This window comes from Panthera onca, chromosome E2 (genome assembly GCF_046562875.1).
Source record: "Panthera onca isolate mPanOnc1 chromosome E2, mPanOnc1 haplotype 2, whole genome shotgun sequence".
In the NCBI taxonomy this organism is placed as follows: Eukaryota; Metazoa; Chordata; class Mammalia; order Carnivora; family Felidae; genus Panthera; species Panthera onca.
In genome coordinates this window covers 47,843,112-47,864,427 of record NC_138353.1, presented here as the reverse complement: position 1 = coordinate 47,864,427, position 21,316 = coordinate 47,843,112, and the positions used below count along the sequence as shown (strand labels likewise).

Here is a 21,316-nt window from a genome sequence, read left to right as displayed (position 1 = left end):
GTAACCTGAGTTTACCACACAAAGAAAGTCTTTACCTGAAATGTCACAGTAAACTGTCTGCTGATAGAGCTTGGCTTCCAGGGGATTAAAATACACAGTGATTTCAGCTGATGAGTTAGGCCAGACATCACCTTCCTGAAACCATAAAAGAATCATTAAAAAAACAATGTGATAAAGGGAAGACACTGCTTTTAAATGTTGCTATTATGTTATAACCTCAGAAAATTTGAAGGCAATATTTTTACAACAGATAAAAGAAAGCACTATTTTACCCAACAGACAGTAAATTTATTCTACTCGTTAAGAGGTGGTACCAGTTGGAAGCAAGCTTCAAAGATAATTTCAGTGAGTTCATGAATATATAATTACTAAAGGAAACTAGGATGTTTAGAACATTTTCAGTATTTGCGTATCCAATGGACACTTGTTGTATGCCAACAGATGCCCGATACTGGGCTTCAGGGATGAAGAAAGGTGAGGTCTGAGACTACAAGGAACTCACATCTTAAAGGGGTCATAAGTTTGCTTACAAATATTTTATGATAGATGTGATAGGTGCTGCACCATATCTGTCTGTATGTCTGTCTGTCTATCTATCTATCTATCTATCTATCTATCTATATGATCTGTATATCATACCTATCTATCTATATGGTCCAGATGAGTAACTTACTTGATGGAGGGGCCACGTTCCTAACTTTTAAGGTGACAGCACAAGGACATACTCTTAACTTGTGAAAACATAGCAATGGTCCAAAGCAAAACAATGCCCAGATCAAACACTGGTTCTAATCGAGTGTGATATTTCTTGTTTTAATGCAAACCACTCGAAAGTAGTAATAAAGAAACCAAGTTTTGAAATTGTAATACAACATGCCACATAGGAGAATCTCCTTGAGGTATTCATTGAAAAAGATTTTTGTATTAACCATGTAACCTGGGGCCTCTTCATTAAATTGTCAGGACTGTAAAAGGAGATGCCAGTAACACCTGCTTCAAAGGGTTTCCCACCCAAAGTCTGACAAGGTCATGCAGGTCAAATGCTTTGCCCCACACTTGGTACACAGTTAGAGCTCAATAAATAACTGTTTAATATAAGTGATGTTACCTTTATGCCACCTGGAAAGAATAAGATAAAAGTATTTTTCAAAAATTAGGGGGGGATGGTGTGTATTTTTCTATGGTTTTTGTAAATAGGACCAAGTAGGGAAAAAGTGATAATCACATCAGGAAAGTTATAAATGACCCCACTAGCTAAAGAGAAAACTAAAAAAAGACAACTTGGCTCTGTTTCAGACAATCCCCAATGCATATTGTATTCACTCCAGGGTGGCTGGAAATGCACATAGTGGTAGAGTAAAGAATCAAGCAAGGAACAAAATGGTTTACAAAGCAGACATCGAACAAGAGGGTGGAAATAGAAAACTAGAGCCAACTCGGGTTTGTTCATGAAGGCAACAGACTGATCAGTGAACTTCCCAGGCAGTATCCTGATGTCACAATGATGAAGGGCACAGAAGCAGTGGTGAGGGCTGCGAGTGTTGCATGGATCCTGCAAGCTCTCACATCCGAGATCAGCCCACTAGAATGAAGGCCCCATGACTGCAGGGACCGTTTTATTCCCAGCACCTAACCCACAAGTGGCTCATAGTCCTCAACATATTTATTCAATCGGCTGTATCCACGACTGTATAGTTATCAGCCGATGCCTATTCATCTTTGCAGCCTATATCTGCCATATTCTCAACTGGACAAAAGTCATACAAATTTAGAGCTGAAAGGGACCTCTAGGATCATGTGGGGATAGGGAAGCCCTAAGTGCTTTCACTTATTGAGGCATTTCACTTTTCCAAACTTTGAAACCAGTATTTGTTCCCTTCTGATAAATGGCAAATGCTGGTCCCTTATGACTTGGGGCTCCAATGATATGGAGTGTTAGGAACACTCTCAGCTAGAACAGACAAAGTGGTCAGGCACAAGAGGTGGCTCGTCCATTCACAGGCCCAATGGTGCACATTTCATCTTAGAACTGAAGATCCGGACTTCCTCCTAACCAGTAGACAAATGTATTCTTCTGGTGGGTTTAGATGCTGCTCTGTTTGCGGGTGCAGAACGGACACGACTAACCTGTTCCTATCCAAACTGACTGACCAAAGGAGCTACTTTGGATCCTAAGAAAACCTATGCTAGAAAAGTCTCACCAGGACAGTAAGATGTGGTCCCAAGAAGGATACACTGGAAATCAGATAAGCTCAGTACATGTGAGAAAATTCAAGCCTCTTAGTGTTTGGGGTGCACCAGACGACTTTCAAAAGCATTATCCCAGCAAGAGAATCCAGGATCCATGTGCACACAAGATGGAAACACACTTAAGTTCTATCCTAGAAGCATTCTTGGACACCGCATCACCACAAAAGTCTGATTAGCAGAACTGGTGGGTTGGAAAACATTGGGAAGACACACTCTGGAGGTGACCAGAATCTCCCCCAGAGGAGGGAGCATTGGTGTTTGGATGTGATCCATAAGAGGATCCTCTGATCTGGAGGCTCCTGGAGGCTGATAAGCCATTCTGTATAGTGAGGAAAGACGAGTGTGAGGGAATCTGAGTCCACAGGGTTCAGTCTGAGTGAATGGGACCATGGGCTCAGTGCCTCCTTATCCTGGGCTGCGGTGGTTTTACTGTGCCAGCAACATCTGCTAGTCACCTGCAGCTTTTACTGAGCCCTGGGAGAAAATTCAAGCACAAATCCTATTCTAAAACCCTCTCCTGGGGGTACCTGGGTGGCTCTGTCAGTTAAGCATCTGACTCTTGATTTTGGCTCAGGTCATGATCTCACAATCGTGAGACTGAGCCCCCTGTTGGGCTCCACACTGAGCATGGAGCCTGCTTAATATTGTCGATCCCTCCTTCTCCCTCTGTTCCTCTCTCTTGCATGCATGCTCTCTCAGAAATAATAGAAAAAGAAAAGAAAAGAAAGAGAGAGAGGGAAAGAGGGAGAGAGGGGGTGAGAGAGAGAGAGAGAGAGAGAGAGAGAGAAAGGAGGGAACGAGGGAGGAAGGAAGAAAACCGTCTCCTGGGCTTGTAGGAGTTAATGTACATTAAGAGGACTATATGTATCTATAAAAAGAGAAATGTGGTCATTCCATTTCCTCTCACAGAGGGATGCTTTCAATATCAGGTCATTTGAAGGAGTTAGGAACTTGTAGAAGGACACTTATTTTTCACTTGGGATTTAAAAGTTAAGTAACTTCTATTTCTTTTTTTCCTTTTTTTCACATTTTAAAAAATGTTTTATTTATTTATTTTGAGGAGGGGTGGAGCAGAGAGAGAGAGAGAGAGAGAGAGAGAGAGAGAGAGAGAGAGAGACTTCCAAGTAGTCTATGCACTGCCAGCATGGAGCCTGGCACGGGGGCTTGAACACACAAACCATGAGATCACGACCTGAGTTGAAATCAAGAGGTGGTCATTTAACTGACTGAGCCACTGCTGCTCCAACTTCTATTTCTTTACAGCAAAAACTCTTTATAGCACATTCTAGCAAATCAGAGAAAACAAACCTCAGAAACAGGCAATCAGCCTAAACTGACCCCACTTTTACTTACATAGCTCTGAAACATTTCACATTACTTCTCAACTCTTCTGAAATTAAATTTCCGTGTCATTTAAGTCTCTGAAAAGAATTTTTCCTTCATTATTGCTCCATTTTAAAATCTCTTTCTGAAAACCAAAACACTCAGAATTCTCCCTGTTGGCTCTGCCATCAATATCCTTTCTTCCCAGTCCTCTGAAACCAACCTCACCACACAGAACCCCTGCTGTTCTGCTTTCTTCCATGTGTGTTTTGGGGGGTGGGGGGTGGGGGTGTGTGTGTATGACCCATCTTCTACCATCATCTATTCTTCTACTCCAAATGAGAGACTGAGTATACAGAATGTGACCCGTAAGTGACTCTTACTTTGTTTGTTGAAAATAATTGTCAAAATGGCCTTCAGTTATGTTGCAATTATCTTCCTTCTTGATCTTAGTATTTGTTTTTTCCTCAGATCCACAACTGCATTTCATTTCTCAATCAAGCAGCCTACTAGAAGGAATCAGCTTTGAATTTTCAGGTCCAAAGCTAACTCTCATACTGCAGCTTTTACTCAAATATTAAATATTTCTAGAAATGGGATGTCATGCTTCCTTCTGGAACAAGAACAACCAACCGACTTGCCAGATAGTTTTGAGACTTTTGGAAAGCTGTCTATGAACACACTGCCACTAGTTCATAACAGGTGATTGATACCATCATGATAAAGTTGTCCTTTTAAAGTTATCTTCTTAAAAAACCTACATTGACAATGACTAAAGGGGCTATTTTAAAAATATCCTTTAAGAACCCTTAAATAAAAAACAAAATATTTTTTCTAAAATGTTTAACGTTTATTTAATTTTGAGAGAGACAGAGGGCGAGGGGAGGAGGGTCAGAGAGAGAGGGAGACACAGAATCTAGGTTCTCTATGAGCTGTCAGCACAGAGCCCAACATGAGGCTCAAACTCACAAACTAAGGGATCATGACCTAAGCCAAAGTCCAATGCTTAACTGAATGAGCCACCCAGGTGCCCCCAAAAACAAAATGTTTTAAAAATCACCTTCCTGGGTGCCTGGGTAGCTCAGTGTCTTAAGTGTACGACTCTTGATTTCGGCTCAGGTCAGGATCTCACAGTTCATGAGTTCGAGCCCTACATCAGATTCTGTGCTGGTAGCATGGAAGCCTGCTTGGGATTCTCTCTCTCTCTCCCTCTCTCCCTCTCTGCCCTTCCCCCGCTCTCAAAATAAATAAACTTAAAAAAATAATTTTAAAATAAAAATCACCTTCCTTCCCACCTATCACCCATCTCCTTCCTCCTTCTTCCTCCTTCCTTCCTTCTTTCCTCCCTCCCTCCCTCCCTTCCAATGAAAGATTATGGAAAGTTTTGCAAAATTAGAGCCCAAATGCAAGAACAGAGCTACATATATATGTTTAATCACTTGGTTTATCTGGAAAGTAGTTTACAATATGGCTCAATGCCTACCTTTGTCATATAAAATAGTTGCATTTTGATCCCCAACTTAAATTTAGGAGAGTGAGCCAAATGTTTGCTATTCAGATGTTATACTTTCCAATCTTACTCCCTAATCTAATGAGATTGAATTGAATCTAACTAAATCATAATATTGGCAACCATTAACCAAGAGTTCATGTTCCCAGCACTGTGTTAAGTGCTGATATACATTATCTGCCTCAAACTTTACAACCTTGTGTAGTATTATCCCCATTTTAAAGATGAGACAACCAAGGCAAACAGAAGTATCTCATCCAAGACCACACCAGCAGTAGAGCTGGGATTTTATAATATATTTTTCTTTAATTTCTTTAATTTCCTGAACCCCCACCCCACCACCACCCGCAATTATAACAAAAGGTCAGGCCTCACCTTCCTCACATCGTAAAAAAAAAAATGCCAGAAGAAATCTAAAACCACTACAACTGATAACGTTGGGCTGAGATGAGGCCAGCATGACCTGGTGCTCCCATCTGGCAAACATGGTAGGAGAGCCTATATGCTCATATGTTCAGTTACTTTGGAAGGTGTCTCAGGAGATTTTTTGGATGACATAGTCAACAGTAATATGTCGCAACTCTAGAGAAATGCATTGGTATATCATTATAAAGCTATCCTAGTTGGGTCAGGGTACAGTCAGCTCAGAACAAGTACAGTGAACAATGGCTTCAAGAACATCTGTATAACATGTGGTGAATCCCATCATGTTCCAGCAAAATGGAAAAGTTCCCGACTACATCAATAAATATGTTCAGCTGTGTTGTCATATTTAAGGAAAAAATTTTTAACTTCTCATGGGAAATAAAAATACCTTCTTAATCAGGTTTCTATCAATCAATTAAAAACAGAAGCACTGATAGGAAGCTATACTCTGTTTCACCACCTACAATTGCTCTTCTAAAATCTTCCAGATCAATGAGAAATATCATAGCTCTCTTTATCATCACTCGGGACAAGTAGAAGTTGTCTCCAAGAGAAATAAGAAACAAAAATGGAAGCTAATATACTGAAGGTAAACTATCCTAATTATCATTGAGAGAAAAGATCGAGTCGGCATGTGACAGGCAAGGACATACTTGTACTCCATTGTAATTCCTGAGGCAAGACGCTGTGCTTTTCATAAAGTTTTGATTCTCAAAATAATGACCAGAAAAAATTTTAAGAGAGGGAACTAAGATCTGACCATTGTCAGAGCAAGCTTCACTGAAGATGTGTCCTGTTTTCAATGAGATACTCCAACCCGTCTGCAGTGAAAATTCCACTGAAGTTTTGGAGGAGATGAGGTAGTTGTGTGCGATGTTCATGCCCTTCTCTAGAGAGAACAGATTCTTGTCTCTTTTAACACAGAAGGGTGTTAACTTTTATTTAATGAGCCATGGGAAACTTTCCTGTTTCTAAAGACTCCCCCAGGCCTCCCTCCACCTACTATGGCTCTCCAATACAATAGTGGATGTACCAGGCGGAAAAGGTTTGCCTGAGCACAAAGATCTGAGAGGACGAACAATTATAAAAGGAGACTGAAGGATGGAAAACCATACTGACAGAAGAGCTGTGACTTGTCAAGGACACTTTGCTCTCAGCAGATTCCTGTCCTCCTTTCTCCTTTCTGGTGTCCATTTCTGAGGAGTCAGCTCCCACATGTTTGCAATGTGACTCATGACTAATGGTACAAGTGGAAGGGGTTTGCAGCAAAAAGCTAGATCTTTCCTCTTTGGTAGCCATCTGGGCTTCCACCCAACCTGGTTCTGCTGAGCCTACATGCTATGCCGATTTGGGAAAAATAAAGCAAACTAAATTTGAGCTGTGCTTTCAGTCTGAATTGCTGAACCACATGTTTTCTGTAGGCTTAGGTGACGACAAAGCATGGTTTACTATTACTTACCTGGTAATAAAGAAATTATCAAGTTTCCCTTCCTTTTTGAGGCTTAGTTAAATTAAGCTAAAGCTTCCCTCAGGACACTGGATGAAGTTTTTTAATTTTTAATTTTCTTAATGTTTATTTATTTTTGAGAGAGAGTGAGAGTATGAGTGGGGGAAGGGCAGAGAAAGGGAGTGAGCGGATCTGAAGGGGACTCTGCGCTGACAGCAGACAGTCTGATGTGGGGCTCAAACTCATGGAACCATGAGATCATGACCTGAACCGAAGTCAGACACTTAACTGACTTGAGCCACACAGGTGCTCCTGGATGAAGTTTTCTTTAATGGAAAAGACATTTGCTACCAGAAGTAAAAATGTTTTCCTGGCTCACCAATGTCAGGCAATCAGTGAGGACCAGTTTGGGCAAATACCTTTAAATTGTCAGGCCTTCCTTTTGGAGAAAATATCAAGCGTTCAATATTCAAAAATTTGCTGCATCTTTTAAAAGTGTGACCTAGGCCAGTGGGACCAGAGTCCAGAGATAAGGGCAGCACATGTGTGCTGTGATTTCTCAGAGGATTCCCAGACACCCATGGAAATTTAAAGCTTAATTCTCTTTTTGCCGTGTGATATTCTTCTGCCTCACAGTTCTCAGAATTGTGGTTTTCGTCTTTGAATCTCTCTCACTCAAGTACCCAAGAGACCTAAGCAGCGGATATAACATAATGAGACTGTCAAAATTCTGTATAGCCAGATTCCATCTAGTAAAATAGAATATTATATTTCTGAAAGTAGTCAATTTCACTTGCTTTTCTGGAAGGCACAAAACATGCATAATAGACTCAATTTTGCAATTTTTTTTCCAAAAGGGGGAAAAAATGATACAGAAGCAGATAGCTTGAGAAACAATCAGTATTCTACCAAATGCAGTACCTTCCCCAAGGAAGACATAAATGGAAATTTTTAGGCCAATACTCCAAGACATTATCAAAAGAATTCACATGAGGACTTGATATAAATAGTAGTAATACACTACATGCACTGATGACTAGAACAACAATCATGGCTACCACTAGAATATTAATAAATTACCAAGTAAAGCTAAAAACAAAAATCCTTCCAGACTTCTATGTCCTATATCTGTCCTGAACTGACTTCTCCCTGTAGTCACTCGGCGTCCTTATCTACTCCCTTTCTCTACCAGTGAACACCTTTGGGGTTTCTCCAAAGACAAACTCCCATCTCTGCATTCTGAGACCATATCAGTACCCAAGACACTCCAGCATAACTCAAAGTTTGAACAACAGACTCTATGGCAATGTTATACAATGAACATATTGAGAAGAAAGTGAGTCAAGACAAAGGAACTAACCAATGGCCAAGTGGTGAACAGGTGGTAGAAAAGAGTAAGAATTTGCAGTTCTAGAGTTTGGGTCAGCATTGAATTAAAGTACTTCTCACATGATCAAATTAATAAAATTTTATTAAATTCAAACTCATCACCACCTTGGGGCATTTTAGGGACAGTGACTGATCTGGATCTTAAATCTACTTGCCTTAAACTGAAAGAGCCACTAGAATAGGAACAGAATTCCCATAAAATATTCAATATTCACAGAACACAGTAAGGGCTAAACTAACCTTGGTTTTAGGTGGTGCATTTGAAGAACCAAGATATTTAGACATATGTCTGAGAAAATAAGCCTATCATTTATTTCTTTTCAGACCCTAAGGTAACAGGTGATTTTCCTTTTTAAGTTTACCTCATTTGAAGACAATGTCCTTCCTCAATGGACACAGGGGCTGAAGAGCCCATCAGAAAGCAAGGTGGTCTCTAAGCTACTGCACCAGCCTTTCATTTTTATTTTTTGGACAGGGTATCCATTAGAGATTGACTGTTAGATCAGTAGATGACACTGCTTGATTTTAATCCCCCCTGCTTCTACTGTAAATTCAGCTCATATAAAAAAACTAATTAAAAGGAATCACACCCTAATAAAAAACTAATCACTGATGCATAACTCAACTGTCAGAAATTAAATAGTGGCCATTTGGCATAGCTGATCTAATACACAAGCAAGATTCAGAAGACAACTTCAGGAGAAAATAGTGATGAACCCACCAGAAAGGGGGAGAAAGACATGTAAGATATGTTGATGAGCTCTCAGCTAGCTTGTTCTCCTCTTAGCCATCCTTCTCTGTGAATTTACAGCCTCTCCTCTTTTTTCAGGGTCCCTAAAGGTGAGCATCTGGGGGGCTGTCTTGGGCCCTGTGCAATTTTCCTAGTTTGCTCTGTTCTTAGAATTTCCATCTTCTTTACATGCCTTCAGTGAAGGTCTCTATATAATACTCACAAATCTTGCTTCTACTTCCAATTCCTCTCTTACAAATTTAGTACTGCATTTCCAAAATTTCTTGGATATCTACTGTCATCTCAGTTTCACCATATTCAGAACCAAACTCATCACCACCCACTGATTTCCATTCCTCCCTCCCTTCTTCCTTCCTTCCTTCCTCCCTTCCTTCCTTCCTTCCTTCCTCCCTCCCTCCCTCCTTCCCTCCCTTCCTCCCTCCCTCCTTCTATTGGTACTGTGGTAGACCTGGGGCACAGATAAGGATAAGGCACTCCTTGACCTTAAGGAGCTCAGAGTTTGTTCCAAATTGGAGAATCAAAACTTGAGTCAAAAAAGATCTAAGTGTCCTACCTCAAAATCCTTATTTTGTGTACAAGGCAACCAAAGCCCAGAGAGATCAAATGGCTTGTTTAAGGTCACAATTGCTATTGGCAAAGCCAGGCATTAAACCCAGCACTCCTGATCTGCTAATTTCCATCAAGGACATCATACTTGTCCCAGCCACTCTACTTAAGATCTGAGGAGACACATGATTCCTCACCATGTCCCAATCTCAACAACCAATAAAAAGCACTTTAATGTCTTTCTTTTGAACATCCCTCACACCTGCCATTTCCTTTGCTTTCTGACCATCAGCAGGCCAATCATCTAGGTCAACATGACCTTCACACATCACCCTGAACTTGCCTGCAGAGATGTTCAGTCTCCCTGGTACTTCCTGCACTAGGACATTTCCCCTGCCTGACCTACACCACCCTCCAATTTGAACCATATGTGGCTACCATGATAACATTTCTAAAACACTTGGTACACATCATACTTCTGCTCCAAACCCCACAATGAATCTCAGATATGCTCAGCACACTGTGTGGGAGAAGAGGTCTGTACTTATGGGAAAATACCACTTGCACTCTACCCCTTGGAGAATTATTTTCTCTTGAACTAGTATCTCTCAAACATATATTACCAAAGAACTTCCTTTTTGCAAGGAACACACATTACCACCCCTCAAATCCAGTGATGGCAGAAACACACTGTGGGAAGCAATAGCCTGTAGGCTACAGTTCAACAGGTTGGCCAGGCAGCCCAGACTTCCTTTATTCTCCTTCCCATCCTTCCAATGACTGCCTGCTCTGGCAAAACTGCTCCATTCATCATTATTTAATACTTTATTTTCACAATTTATCCAACTGGAAATATTCTACTTCTTCCTTTCCACTTACTTAAATCTTATGCTTCTTCCAAAATTCAGTTCAGGTCTCATCTCTTCAATAAATCATTTCCCAACTCTCTCATCCCAAACTCCTGTAGCATGTATTTACTTGTATCAAAAAACCAAAGTCTCAACAGCAGAAAACACGCATAGCTCTCAGATGGGTCAAGAAGCTAATTAAATGGCAAAATTTTCCCTAACAAATACCTTTAAATTAATCTACAAGGTAAGATTATATTACATTTCCAAGAAATGGATTTCTACAAAGCAGTCAGGATCTAGAAGGAGGGGGAAAAAGAATATTTAACATCAATAAAATATTCACTATTACTGACAGTGAATTCTGCTTTTTTAACCAGAATAACTTTAGGAAGACACTAGGAAAGTCTCATGCCTTCATTTTCATTTTGCAAAAAATTTCAAGAACCAGCTAATTAATGCTATCATGAGAAGAAAAGTGAATAGTGTACAGAAAGAACAAAATCATTACAGATGCCATAAACACCACTAAGTGAATATTATTCTCTTCCCGTTTCTAGTAATTTTTTTCACATGATATAAACAAAACTAGTCTCATTTATTTAAAAGGTAACATTTCTGCATATCATTATTTAAAAATTTTTTTTCTTAATGGTGAAAAGATGCCTTGTGATAATAATGCCCAATTCAGTTCCTATTTAAAGTTAAAAGCAATCATTAAATGTCATATTTTAACACACATATATCTCCACAATCTCCCTAAGAAGCTTCAGGTTATAGAAGAGCATGTGAAGAGAAGGAAATCTGAGGTATCCCTACTCTTTCTACTTTCTGAATTGAAAATGTACAAAACTCACCTGTGGACCTCCCACCTCCTCCTGACCACCAATGTTTGCCATCCCAGAGTCATTCATTCCCAAAAAGCTATGACAACAGGAGAACAGTCATCAGCCTGGATCTCCAGTATAAGCTGGGAAGAATCTTGAACTGTCTGTACTCTGGACCTTACTGGTATGTCTAAGATTACCATGACTGATTGCTCTTCCCTGCCTCTGCTCAGCTCAGCTCAGCCCATGCTTACTTGAACTTATAATGCCTTCCTGATCTCTTTAATATCTTCAGGCTTGACCTATCATCATAGAGACCAGTCCTGTTCTTCTAAGACTTTATGTTCATCTTGTTTTACCCTTTTGCTGGTCTAGCACATCATATATGAAGATCCCTTTGCTCAGATGAGCCCAGTCTTCTGAGGTGAGAGAAGGTTTAGCCTCAAGCCATATCACCAACCTTATCATCCCACATGAACTCTTCACTTTAAGCAAACTAATCCATTCATGGAGACTTGAATTATCCAAGCTATACACATCCCTCATTTTGTTTTTCAAAAGTCCTGTCCTGTAAGACCCCGTTCAAGGCTCTGCTCCCATGAAACCTTCTCTAATTTGGCTTCAACCTCTGAACTAGCGTACTGACTGTCTTCATCAGAGATTCATGCAGCAGGTCCTGCAAAACAACAGTCCCAAAGCATGTCTCCAAGGAGAAGACTCTCTCTTGGAGAGTTACAGTGCAAATTATCATATTAAAGACTTAGAGGGGCGCCTGGGTGGCTCAGTCGGCTAAGCATCCGACTTCAGTTCAGGTCGATCTTGCGGTCATGAGTTCGAGCCCCGCATCGGGCTCTGGGCTGATGGCTCAGAGCCTGGAGCCTGCTTTCGATTCTGTGTCTCCCTCTCTCTCTGCCCCTCCTCTGTTCATGTTCTATCTCTCTCTGTCTCAAAAATAAATAAACGTTAAAAAAAAAAGACTTAGAAATCTTACAGCAAAGAAATCTTCCAAACAATATTGAATGCCCGTTACTGAAACTTATTTAGCTGTGGAATCCCTTTTCTATCTTCTATCCTTTAATAATAATTTGGAAGCACAGATATAAGGAAAACAGGTCTCCACAAGTCAGTGGCATTTCCCATAAGTGATTTTGTATTCTAATGTGTCCATGTGCCCATGTCTTCTTTCCAGCTGGTTGGAGTAGTAATAATCCAGCAGCTCCAATTAGCTTTGGGCTTTCTCAATGTCTATTGCTGTCTTTATCCTCACATCACTCTGCTTGCTAAGTGTAAAGTCATGCACAGTGCCTAGTACATAGTGAATACAGAAGATTCGAGCTACTTTCATTTTGAAGCAGTAGAGAATGTGGTTAGGAGTTGGGTCTGTGGAAAATGACCCCGTTCTAAGTCTGGCCGAGCCCTCACCAGTGAGATGGAGGACTATGTCTGTTTTGCTCATTCATGCCTTATACACACACACAGTGCCTAGGACAGAACATACAGTTAGTTAAGTATTTATCGAGTGAATTAAGGACAAAGCAGTTCTCAACCCAAATGATTTTGCCTACCAGGAAGACATTTGACAATGGCCGGAGACAGTTTGGGCTGTCACAATTAGCATCTGGTGGGTGAATGTCAGGGATGCTATGAAACATCCTACAATGTACAGGACAAAGAACTATCTAGCCCCAAATGTTGAGAAACCCAGAGTTATGCTGATCAGGGATAAATTTCTAAATACAAACACTATTTGGCTTTGAGCAAGTTGTTGAATTTTTCTAAGTCTTAATTTCCTCATCTGTAGAATGCAGAACTGATTATAAGATTGTAATAAGATAATATATATACAAAAGAGATAAACTGAGTAACACATACGAGATGTTTAACACAGTGATTGGTGCATAGAAAGTATGACCTATAGATGTGACCCGTGAGCATTCTTACTGTCAGCCTTTATTCATTGTCTCATAATGACATGAAGCTTTCAACTGAAATCTTCATGGTCTCAGAACTCACTATATCAATTCTAGAGTGAGTATTTTATCAAAATAAACTCTGTACCCCCATTTATGTCTCCTGTACAGTCAGATTTTATTTATGTGCTCACCAGTGGCTCAATAGTGAAAATGTTACTTAAGAAGAGCATGCTGTCTTCCTGAACCAGCTTCCTCTGATTCTCAAAGGTGTGGGACAAAATGGAAAGACGTTCTCGGAGTGAAGGATCAATAACGCACTCTTCAAGAAACTCATCAGTCTCATTCTTTTCCTCTTTGCTCAGATCATCACAGACCCTAAAAAAAATAGAGGAAACATGAGATCCATTTTGATACTCCCATGAAGAACATTGTAAAGGCCTCCCCTCCAATCCATCCTGCTGGAAATGGTCTTGCCCATCACCCTGAGGTAGTCCCTCCTTGCCCTAAGTCTGTAACATACCAGCTGGGTGACTTTGGACTTTAACCTCTTGAGAGCATCAGTTTGCTCATCGGTTAGTCACTTCATTTGACAAGCCCTCCCAGGTTTCCTGTTCCACTCATGCCCATTTACTTACTCCTGAGTCCTTATGTATATTTAGACAAATATTTTCTTTCAGGTAATTATGTTTCTCAGGCTTCTTCTTTTTTTTAAGTTTATTTATTTATTTTGAGAGAGACAGAGCACAAGAGTGGGAGAGGCAGAGAGAGGGAGAGACAGAATCCCAAGCAGGCCTCGCACCATTAGCACAGAGCCCGATGCAGGGCTTGAACTCACAAACTGTGAGATCATGACCTCAGCCAAGATCAAAAGTCCAACGCTTAACCAACTGCACCACTCATGCACCCCTCCCAGGCTGTTTTTTAAATATTTAACATTTACCCTACCTCTTACACTTGAAAAACAATTTTGTTTCTTTTTAAACTTGCTTAGATTTTTTTTTTAAGTTTAATTATTTATTTTGACAGAGACAGAAACAGCGTGAGTTGGGGAGAGGAAAAGAGAGAATCCCAAGTAGACTCCATGATGCCAGTGCAGAGCCTGACACGGGGCTTGAACTAACAAAACCATGAAGTCATGACCTGAGCCACCCAGGAGCCCCCACTTAGCTCTAATTCTTTCTCAGCTGTTAGTCCCCTAGAGAAAAGAATCTGGAACCAGCAAGGACCAGTCTTGGTTACTGATGCTACTACCATTTACTAGCTCTATGGCTTTGGGGGTTATTGAAGCCTCAGTGCCTTCACCTAAAAAACAGAAATAATAGGAGCTCCTCCATCATAAAGATGTGTTGACGATTCAACATGAATAAGGACCTGGTGCAGTTCCTAGGACACAGCAGGTACTCAATAAATACAAGTTTTCTCCCTGGGTCAAGCATAGGCAATTACCAAGCTGTAAAGCTTTTAAAATGCTCAAACCACACCTAAAGTGAGCTCCTCTTTTCTCTCCTTCTAGCTCTTAACATCCATTGTGGTAAGTCAGAAAAGCAGCCTTTCCCAACCCTCTCCTCACTACCCTCACCAGAGCTGTGCTCACAGTACTCCTAGTATCTGTTACTTCACCTGCACTTAGAAGACTGAATTCTATCTCCTCCCAGGATGTATGACTATTTTCCAGCATTTTACTGGTATTATCAATGGTGAGAGACAATTTATTTAGTTAAGTGAGTGCTCAGTAAGAACCCTGAGTCACCAAATCCCTGTCCCAGCCCCAACTATTTTCTAAATGACTTCATGCAAACCGTTATGTTTAGCAATGTCAAATAGCTCTTTTTTATAATTTTAGCATTCAGGGTCCTTTGGTCACAGAACATAAAGAAGTCAAAGAAATGGGTTCAATGTGTTCTGGTCCCGAGGAAGAAAGCATCAGAGGATGCACAGGCTTCCTTTTCATTGCTAGCTTGAAAGCAGCGTCCAAGGTAACCAGAGCAGCAGACCTTGTACACTGCTGAGACAAATTAAAGAGACCTCAGTCCACAGAGAGAAGGGAAACCACTTACTCCTGTGAGTGGAATTTTGATACCTACCTTTAGGATACACCCTGAAGAAACAATCATGGATAAAAACAACGACATAGCCAGAAAGATGTTCATCAAAGTGCTAGCCACACTACCAACAGATGTGGGTAAATTTGATGTGAGAGACTGAAGGACTGGTTAAAAAAATAATGGGAATCATAAACATTACATTTCTTTAGGTTATTGGGTTATTGGGAGTGCAGTGTGGGGATGAAATGTCTTGTATGGATCGAGGATGAAAATTCTGCATGAACTGATGAGAATGATTACCTTAAACCTTACAACAGAAAACAAAACAGAACAAAACAAAAATTCCCAAAAGCTCTTCTCCCACACTGTTGGCATTCATGAATCACTAACAACCACATAATGCGAAGGGGGTCATGATATACTGTATGTCTCCCTCTGTGTCCTCTGATTAGAGAACTGGAGCCATGGCTGAGAGTCTAAGAAGGGAACATGCAACACCTTGAGCTGGGTTGACTCTAACAAGTGATTCTCTATACCTCAGTCTATTGTCTGGCCATCTTGTCCTGCTGGTATTCATGGTCTCCTACATTCAGAGGGGGTTCTGTTTTACAGTGAGGAAACCTCTTATCAGAGAGCTAGCCACCTTCAGGCATCAAGTACAGTCCAGCCTATAGACCATAGTGAATGGGGAAGAAATGTGTCTCAGGTACAGCTGCATTGAACCAGTAATGTTCCCTCATGTTGAGGTGCTACAGACCCTGCTCCTTTGCAGCACCCTCAAAAGATAGTAACTGGGTGCTGAGGAGATTAAAAACTAAGAGCCTTGGGCTCTGGGGCGCCTGGGTGGCGCAGTCGGTTAAGCGTCCGACTTCAGCCAGGTCACGATCTCGCGGTCCGTGAGTTCGAGCCCCGCGTCAGGCTCTGGGCTGATGGCTCGGAGCCTGGAGCCTGTTTCCGATTCTGTGTCTCCCTCTCTCTCTGCCCCTCCCCGGTTCATGCTCTGTCTCTCTCTGTCCCAAAAATAAATAAAAAAAAAAGTTGAAAAAAAAAAAATTAAAAAAAAAAACAAAAAACTAAGAGCCTTGGGCTTCAAGAGAGAAATACTCCCATATCCACACACTTGGCATGGAAAATATGAAGCCATCCAACTTCAAATGTACAGTGTGACCCTGGACACCAGGCAACTCTGTGATGACTATTATAAACTGAAGACTAGAGATCTCCCTTCCTGTTTACCAAGTACCATTCAAGTCTTCAGATTCTTGTACAACCCTACAGAAGAGAAGGGCCCCTCAAATACAAGTAAGATTAAATTTATTACTAGCCACAGGGCAGGTTCAAAGTCCAATTAAAACTGATCTATCTAGAGAAACACATCACTTCCTACACCTGAATGGTGTGGAAAAAAATCCATGCTGACAACTTTGTGGGGGTTCCATCGAGGATTCTTGAAGTTCTTGTATAGAACAAATCTAGAATTATAGCCAAATGCTATTAAAACAATGGCCATGACCATCATGGAGAAATGGGGAGCAAAAATCCTCAAAAGCCCATGCCAAGTCTCTGAATAGAATAAACTGTGATTATAATGAGTATAAAAGAATCTTGTAGGATGTTTTATAATCTCTCAGGACAAGGAGGAGGAGGCAAGGAGAGAGGAATGAATCCTCCATTTCTGAAGAGATTAATTTCTCTGCAAGTCCCAGAAAAAACATCAACAAACATGAAGACCCAAAGGAAAACTTCTTAAAGTTCCACATATCTGATTCTGAAGGTTAAAAAAAAAAAGAAAAACGAAACAAATCCCAGAACTTCTTCCTAGGGGGAGTGACATCTTCATTGTCAGAGTCTAGAGCCTAGGATTAGCCCAAGGTCCTCAAATATGGACACGTGTCACGAGGTTTTGGTAGGTAAAGAGGAAGTCATCCTTCTTAGAATGGAAATAATAAACAGCCAGAAAGGAATAGGGTTTCCTACTCCTGATTAAGGCTGAAATTCAAGATCTCCAAGTCTTGACTCAGGCCACATCACTAAGATGCTGGAGGACAGAAACCGCAATGGCTAGAATGGTCTTGAGGGTATCCATTAAAGCAATTAGCATTCTCAACCTAACAGTGAGCAACTTTCAGCCCCTGTAAGATGAATGCCTTAGGACCAGCTTTAAGCCATATTATAACTAGAGAGCAGCGGGCAGATTCTTGAGTCTCACCTAGAAATTTACACTGACGTATTAAATCTTAGGTCCTTGGGGAGCTACAAAAGGAAACTGTAGTCTCTCAAAGTATATGCATGAGCCCATTTAGAATAGATCCTCTCTGTTCCAAGTTGAGGACCAAACTAATGGTGTTTGCCTTGCTTTTCAAGAGGATGAGCATTCCATGGCTAGTTATGTCCAGAACAAAAATTGATAACTAACAACATGAACTTTGATTTTTAAAAATACATTAAAAAATGAAAGTTGTGGCAGATTTGGGGATATATCAAGGCACAAGACAGGCATAAAACAGAAAAGACACTCTGGTCAAATAAGCAATTGGGCATAAATGGCTTTGTATCCTCTCTATTTTACCTCTTGCCCTAGCCATCTGGCCCTAGGAGAGGGGGGAGGGAGAAGGTAAGGAGCAGCATACTCAATAAACTCTTCACTTAGATCAACCAATCCAGTTTGGAGAAACATGAGTTGGGCTGCCATGACTCCCAAAGTGAAAATGGAAGTATTCTTATTTAGGCATTTGAAACCACTTTTCAAGTTCATTATTTAATGGAGGGGCATAGTCTTAGATGATGAAAGGAGGCTTCCAATCATGGTTATGGAAATACTATTCCATATTATTCCTTTGTTACAAAAAAAATACTATAGGAAATAATAGACCAAGAGAGATAATAAAAGAAAGACAACACAAGAGAAAAGGAAAAATAAGCCTCAGAATAATATGAAAGAAATAGGGGCATGAGTATCAGGGGAGGTAAAGTAGAGGGGAAAAAAGAAAGAAATGTCCATCCATGTATAGTTGAAATTATATTCTCTATCCCTGGCATCTCTGATAATAACTGGTTTGAATTTTTTTTTTCTTAAGTTCAACTATTTAAATTAACTTCCTTAAACACTTTTTGGACATTGGCATGGCATCAGTCATGTCTTATACATATAGTCAAACACACATAGTTGAAGCTGAAGCTGGCTTTCCTTCTGATAGTGTGCACCCATCCTCCCAAAAAGATTATGCCCACAGGACAAGCAGGATATTGAAACACGGTTTACTGGCATCTCTGTGTTTGTACCTGCTCTCCTATTTTATCTTTAAACATGCTTGGACCATTCTCATTGTTGGTACACTCGTGAACGAAGGAATCAGGACAAATGAAGCAGTGGATGAGCAATTTTCTCTTGCCTTTTGAACTACTGGCATTTCTATGGTATGAGGCAAACTGAAGTTTTTAAGCAGGAAAGCCTTTTCTTTTCTCACTTTTTAAAGATGGCACAGTGGTAATCCAGTGATTAAAGCTCATTGTCTGAATGATAAAGCTTCTGGTCCACTGTGTCCTGCCATTGTCACAGCTCCTTCTGATTCAATTAGGGACAGCACACTGGGGGATTTCTGCCTGGTTTCCATGGACCCAAGACTTTTACTTTTATCACATACTAACTTGGTTTTAAACAAAGCTTTGAAGCTTCCCAGGGCTAATCTTTAATGAAAATGGAGAGGCAAATAAAAAAGGCTGAAATAAATTCCAATGAAAGCAGCAAAAGTGCTAATTCAGGGAGGGTGGAAGGAGATAAAAATGAAATTGGACTTTAAAAGAGGCAAGGACAGACTTGGTAAAAAGAAATACTCAAAATTGAACAGTGATGAGATTAGTTAAAAGAGTTTGGTTTTCCATTTCATTAATTTTCTCCACTGCCTGAAGTATCATTTTAAAAAGTAAAAGATTAAAGATACCAACAAGGAATCATTATTAAATTATATGGTTAGCAGGGATCGAACAATGCTACTAAAACTGAGAATATAAAAGTCATTATATCTAAGCCTTTCTTTTTCCTAAATTCTTTGTTTTCTGGAAATATTTTTTCACTGAAAAAAAATTTCACATTGATCCCAATCCAAAAGAGGTTATTTTTAGAAACTATGAAATCTGACCAATCTGATTAGAGATTGAGACAAAATACAGACCTGTAGGTTAGTTTTGAAAGAACAGTGAAAAAATGATATATTCGGTCTTCATTTTTCTTTTAAAGTTTGTTTATTTATTTTGAGAGAGACAAAGACAGTGCAGAGAGAGGGAGAAAGAATTCCAAGAAGGCTCCACGCTGTGAGCACAGAGCCCAACTGTCTGGGATCAAATCCACATAACTGTGAGATCCTGACCTGAGCCATAGCCAAGAGTTGGATGCTTAACCTACTGAGATACCCAGCTGCCCCTGATATATTTGGTCTTTAAAATCCAAGAGTTTAGCTACTAATAAATTAAAGCCAGGTTAAGATGAACTGAGGATGGGCAATACTGTGTTCCAGATAGCTCTTTAAACGAAATTCTTTAAGTGAAATTCAAGTTTTTAAATTCTTTTCTTTAAATGAAAAAAGGAGCATCATACACTGGAACCAAGCTATAAAAAGCTGACCTTGTTTGAGGTGGTTAAAAACTTACCACAAAAGTCACTGATTTTTCATAATAACTGAGCTTTGAGGTCCCCCAAATTATAGCATATAGGTGTTTTTCTTACAAACCTATACTTTTCTCTGTCTTCCTCTTCCTGGGTAGCAAATATCTTCCACTGGAAATGGGCAATGATGTTACTGCGGTTGTGAATAGTTACAGTTCGCTGACTGGCCAGAGATATGTAGGTTTTCTCAATGATCAAGGAATTCCTGTCCAGCCTTATATTCATGTCTATGGCAGCTCCATAAAGAGACAGAAATATTTTTTCACCTAGAAATTAACAAAGTATAAACACACTTTGAGATTTATTCTAGAATGATGCTACTAGGAAATTTTTTCCCCAAGATAAAGTGATAACACAAGCACTAGACATTTTATTCTTTTTTCTCCTCCATCAATCCAGAAACCAGACATGATCAGAAAACTTAAATATTATGTATGGTGTAGTTATAGAGAATCAGACCATCTTATTTGGTCACTGTAAAAACCACATAAAATATGAATTTCTATGGTGGGTATGACAAGACCTTTTCTTCTTTGTAACATTTCTAAATCCTACAGCCTGACCACGAGGGTACTTGAGTTTTAGAATTATAACCACATGCCTCATTTTTATTCAAAACATGAATTGGAAATCTGATTCCTTTTTTAAATAAGAAATTGCTTTCTTTTTAAGTTTATTTATTTATTTCAAGAGAGAGAAAGAGATTGGGAGGGGCAGAGAGAAAGGGAAGGAGAGAGAGAAGGCCAAGCCGGCTCCACACTGTCAGCACAGAGTCCGATGTGGGGCTTGAACTCATGAACGACGAGATTATGACCTAAGCTGAAAACAAGAGTCCAGTGCTTAACTGAATCAGCTACCTAGGGCCACCTGGCCACCCAGAACCCTTCTTTTTTTTTTTAATGTTTATTTATTTTTGAAAGAGAGGGAAAGCACAAGTTGGAGAGTGGCAGAGAGGGACACAGAGGATCCAAAGCAGGCTCTGCACTGAGAACACAGGGCCCAAAGGAGAGCTCGAACTCTTAACCATGAGATCATGGCCTGAGCTGAAGTCAGAGGCTCAACTGACTGAGCCACCCGGGCTCCCCAGAATTCTGATTCTTTTTTTTTTTTAATGTTTATGGCTGAGAGAGAGAGAGAACGAGTACGAGCAGGGAAGGGGCAGAGAGAGAGGGAGACACAGAATGTGAAGCCGAATCCAGGCTTCAAGCTATCAGCACAGAGCTCAATGTGAGGCTCAAACTCATGAGCCACAAGATCATGACCTGAGCCAAAGTCAGATGTTTAACCAACTGAGCCACCCAGGTGCCCATGATTCTTAAAGTAACTATACCAAGTAATATCTGGGAAGAGCTGAACATCATGCAAGGATCTAAGTCCA

General features: G+C 40.3%; 1 protein-coding gene across 8 annotated transcripts in view; it reads right to left on the bottom strand.

Moving 5' to 3' along the window:
* HYDIN (HYDIN axonemal central pair apparatus protein) overlaps window positions 1-21,316 on the bottom strand; it is a 415,179-nt gene that overhangs the window by 249,829 nt on the left and 144,034 nt on the right. For all 8 annotated transcript variants that reach the window (XR_013552530.1, XM_078438962.1, XM_078438955.1 and 5 more), the window contains 3 exons: window positions 20,003-20,204; window positions 13,422-13,605; window positions 36-135 (listed from right to left, as the gene is read on the bottom strand). Coding sequence is in view for 7 of the 8 variants with exons in the window: in XM_078438962.1 (XP_078295088.1) it covers window positions 36-135; window positions 13,422-13,605; window positions 20,003-20,204 (486 nt within the window). In the remaining variant the exon portion in view is untranslated. The remainder of the gene's footprint in view (window positions 1-35; window positions 136-13,421; window positions 13,606-20,002; window positions 20,205-21,316) is intronic.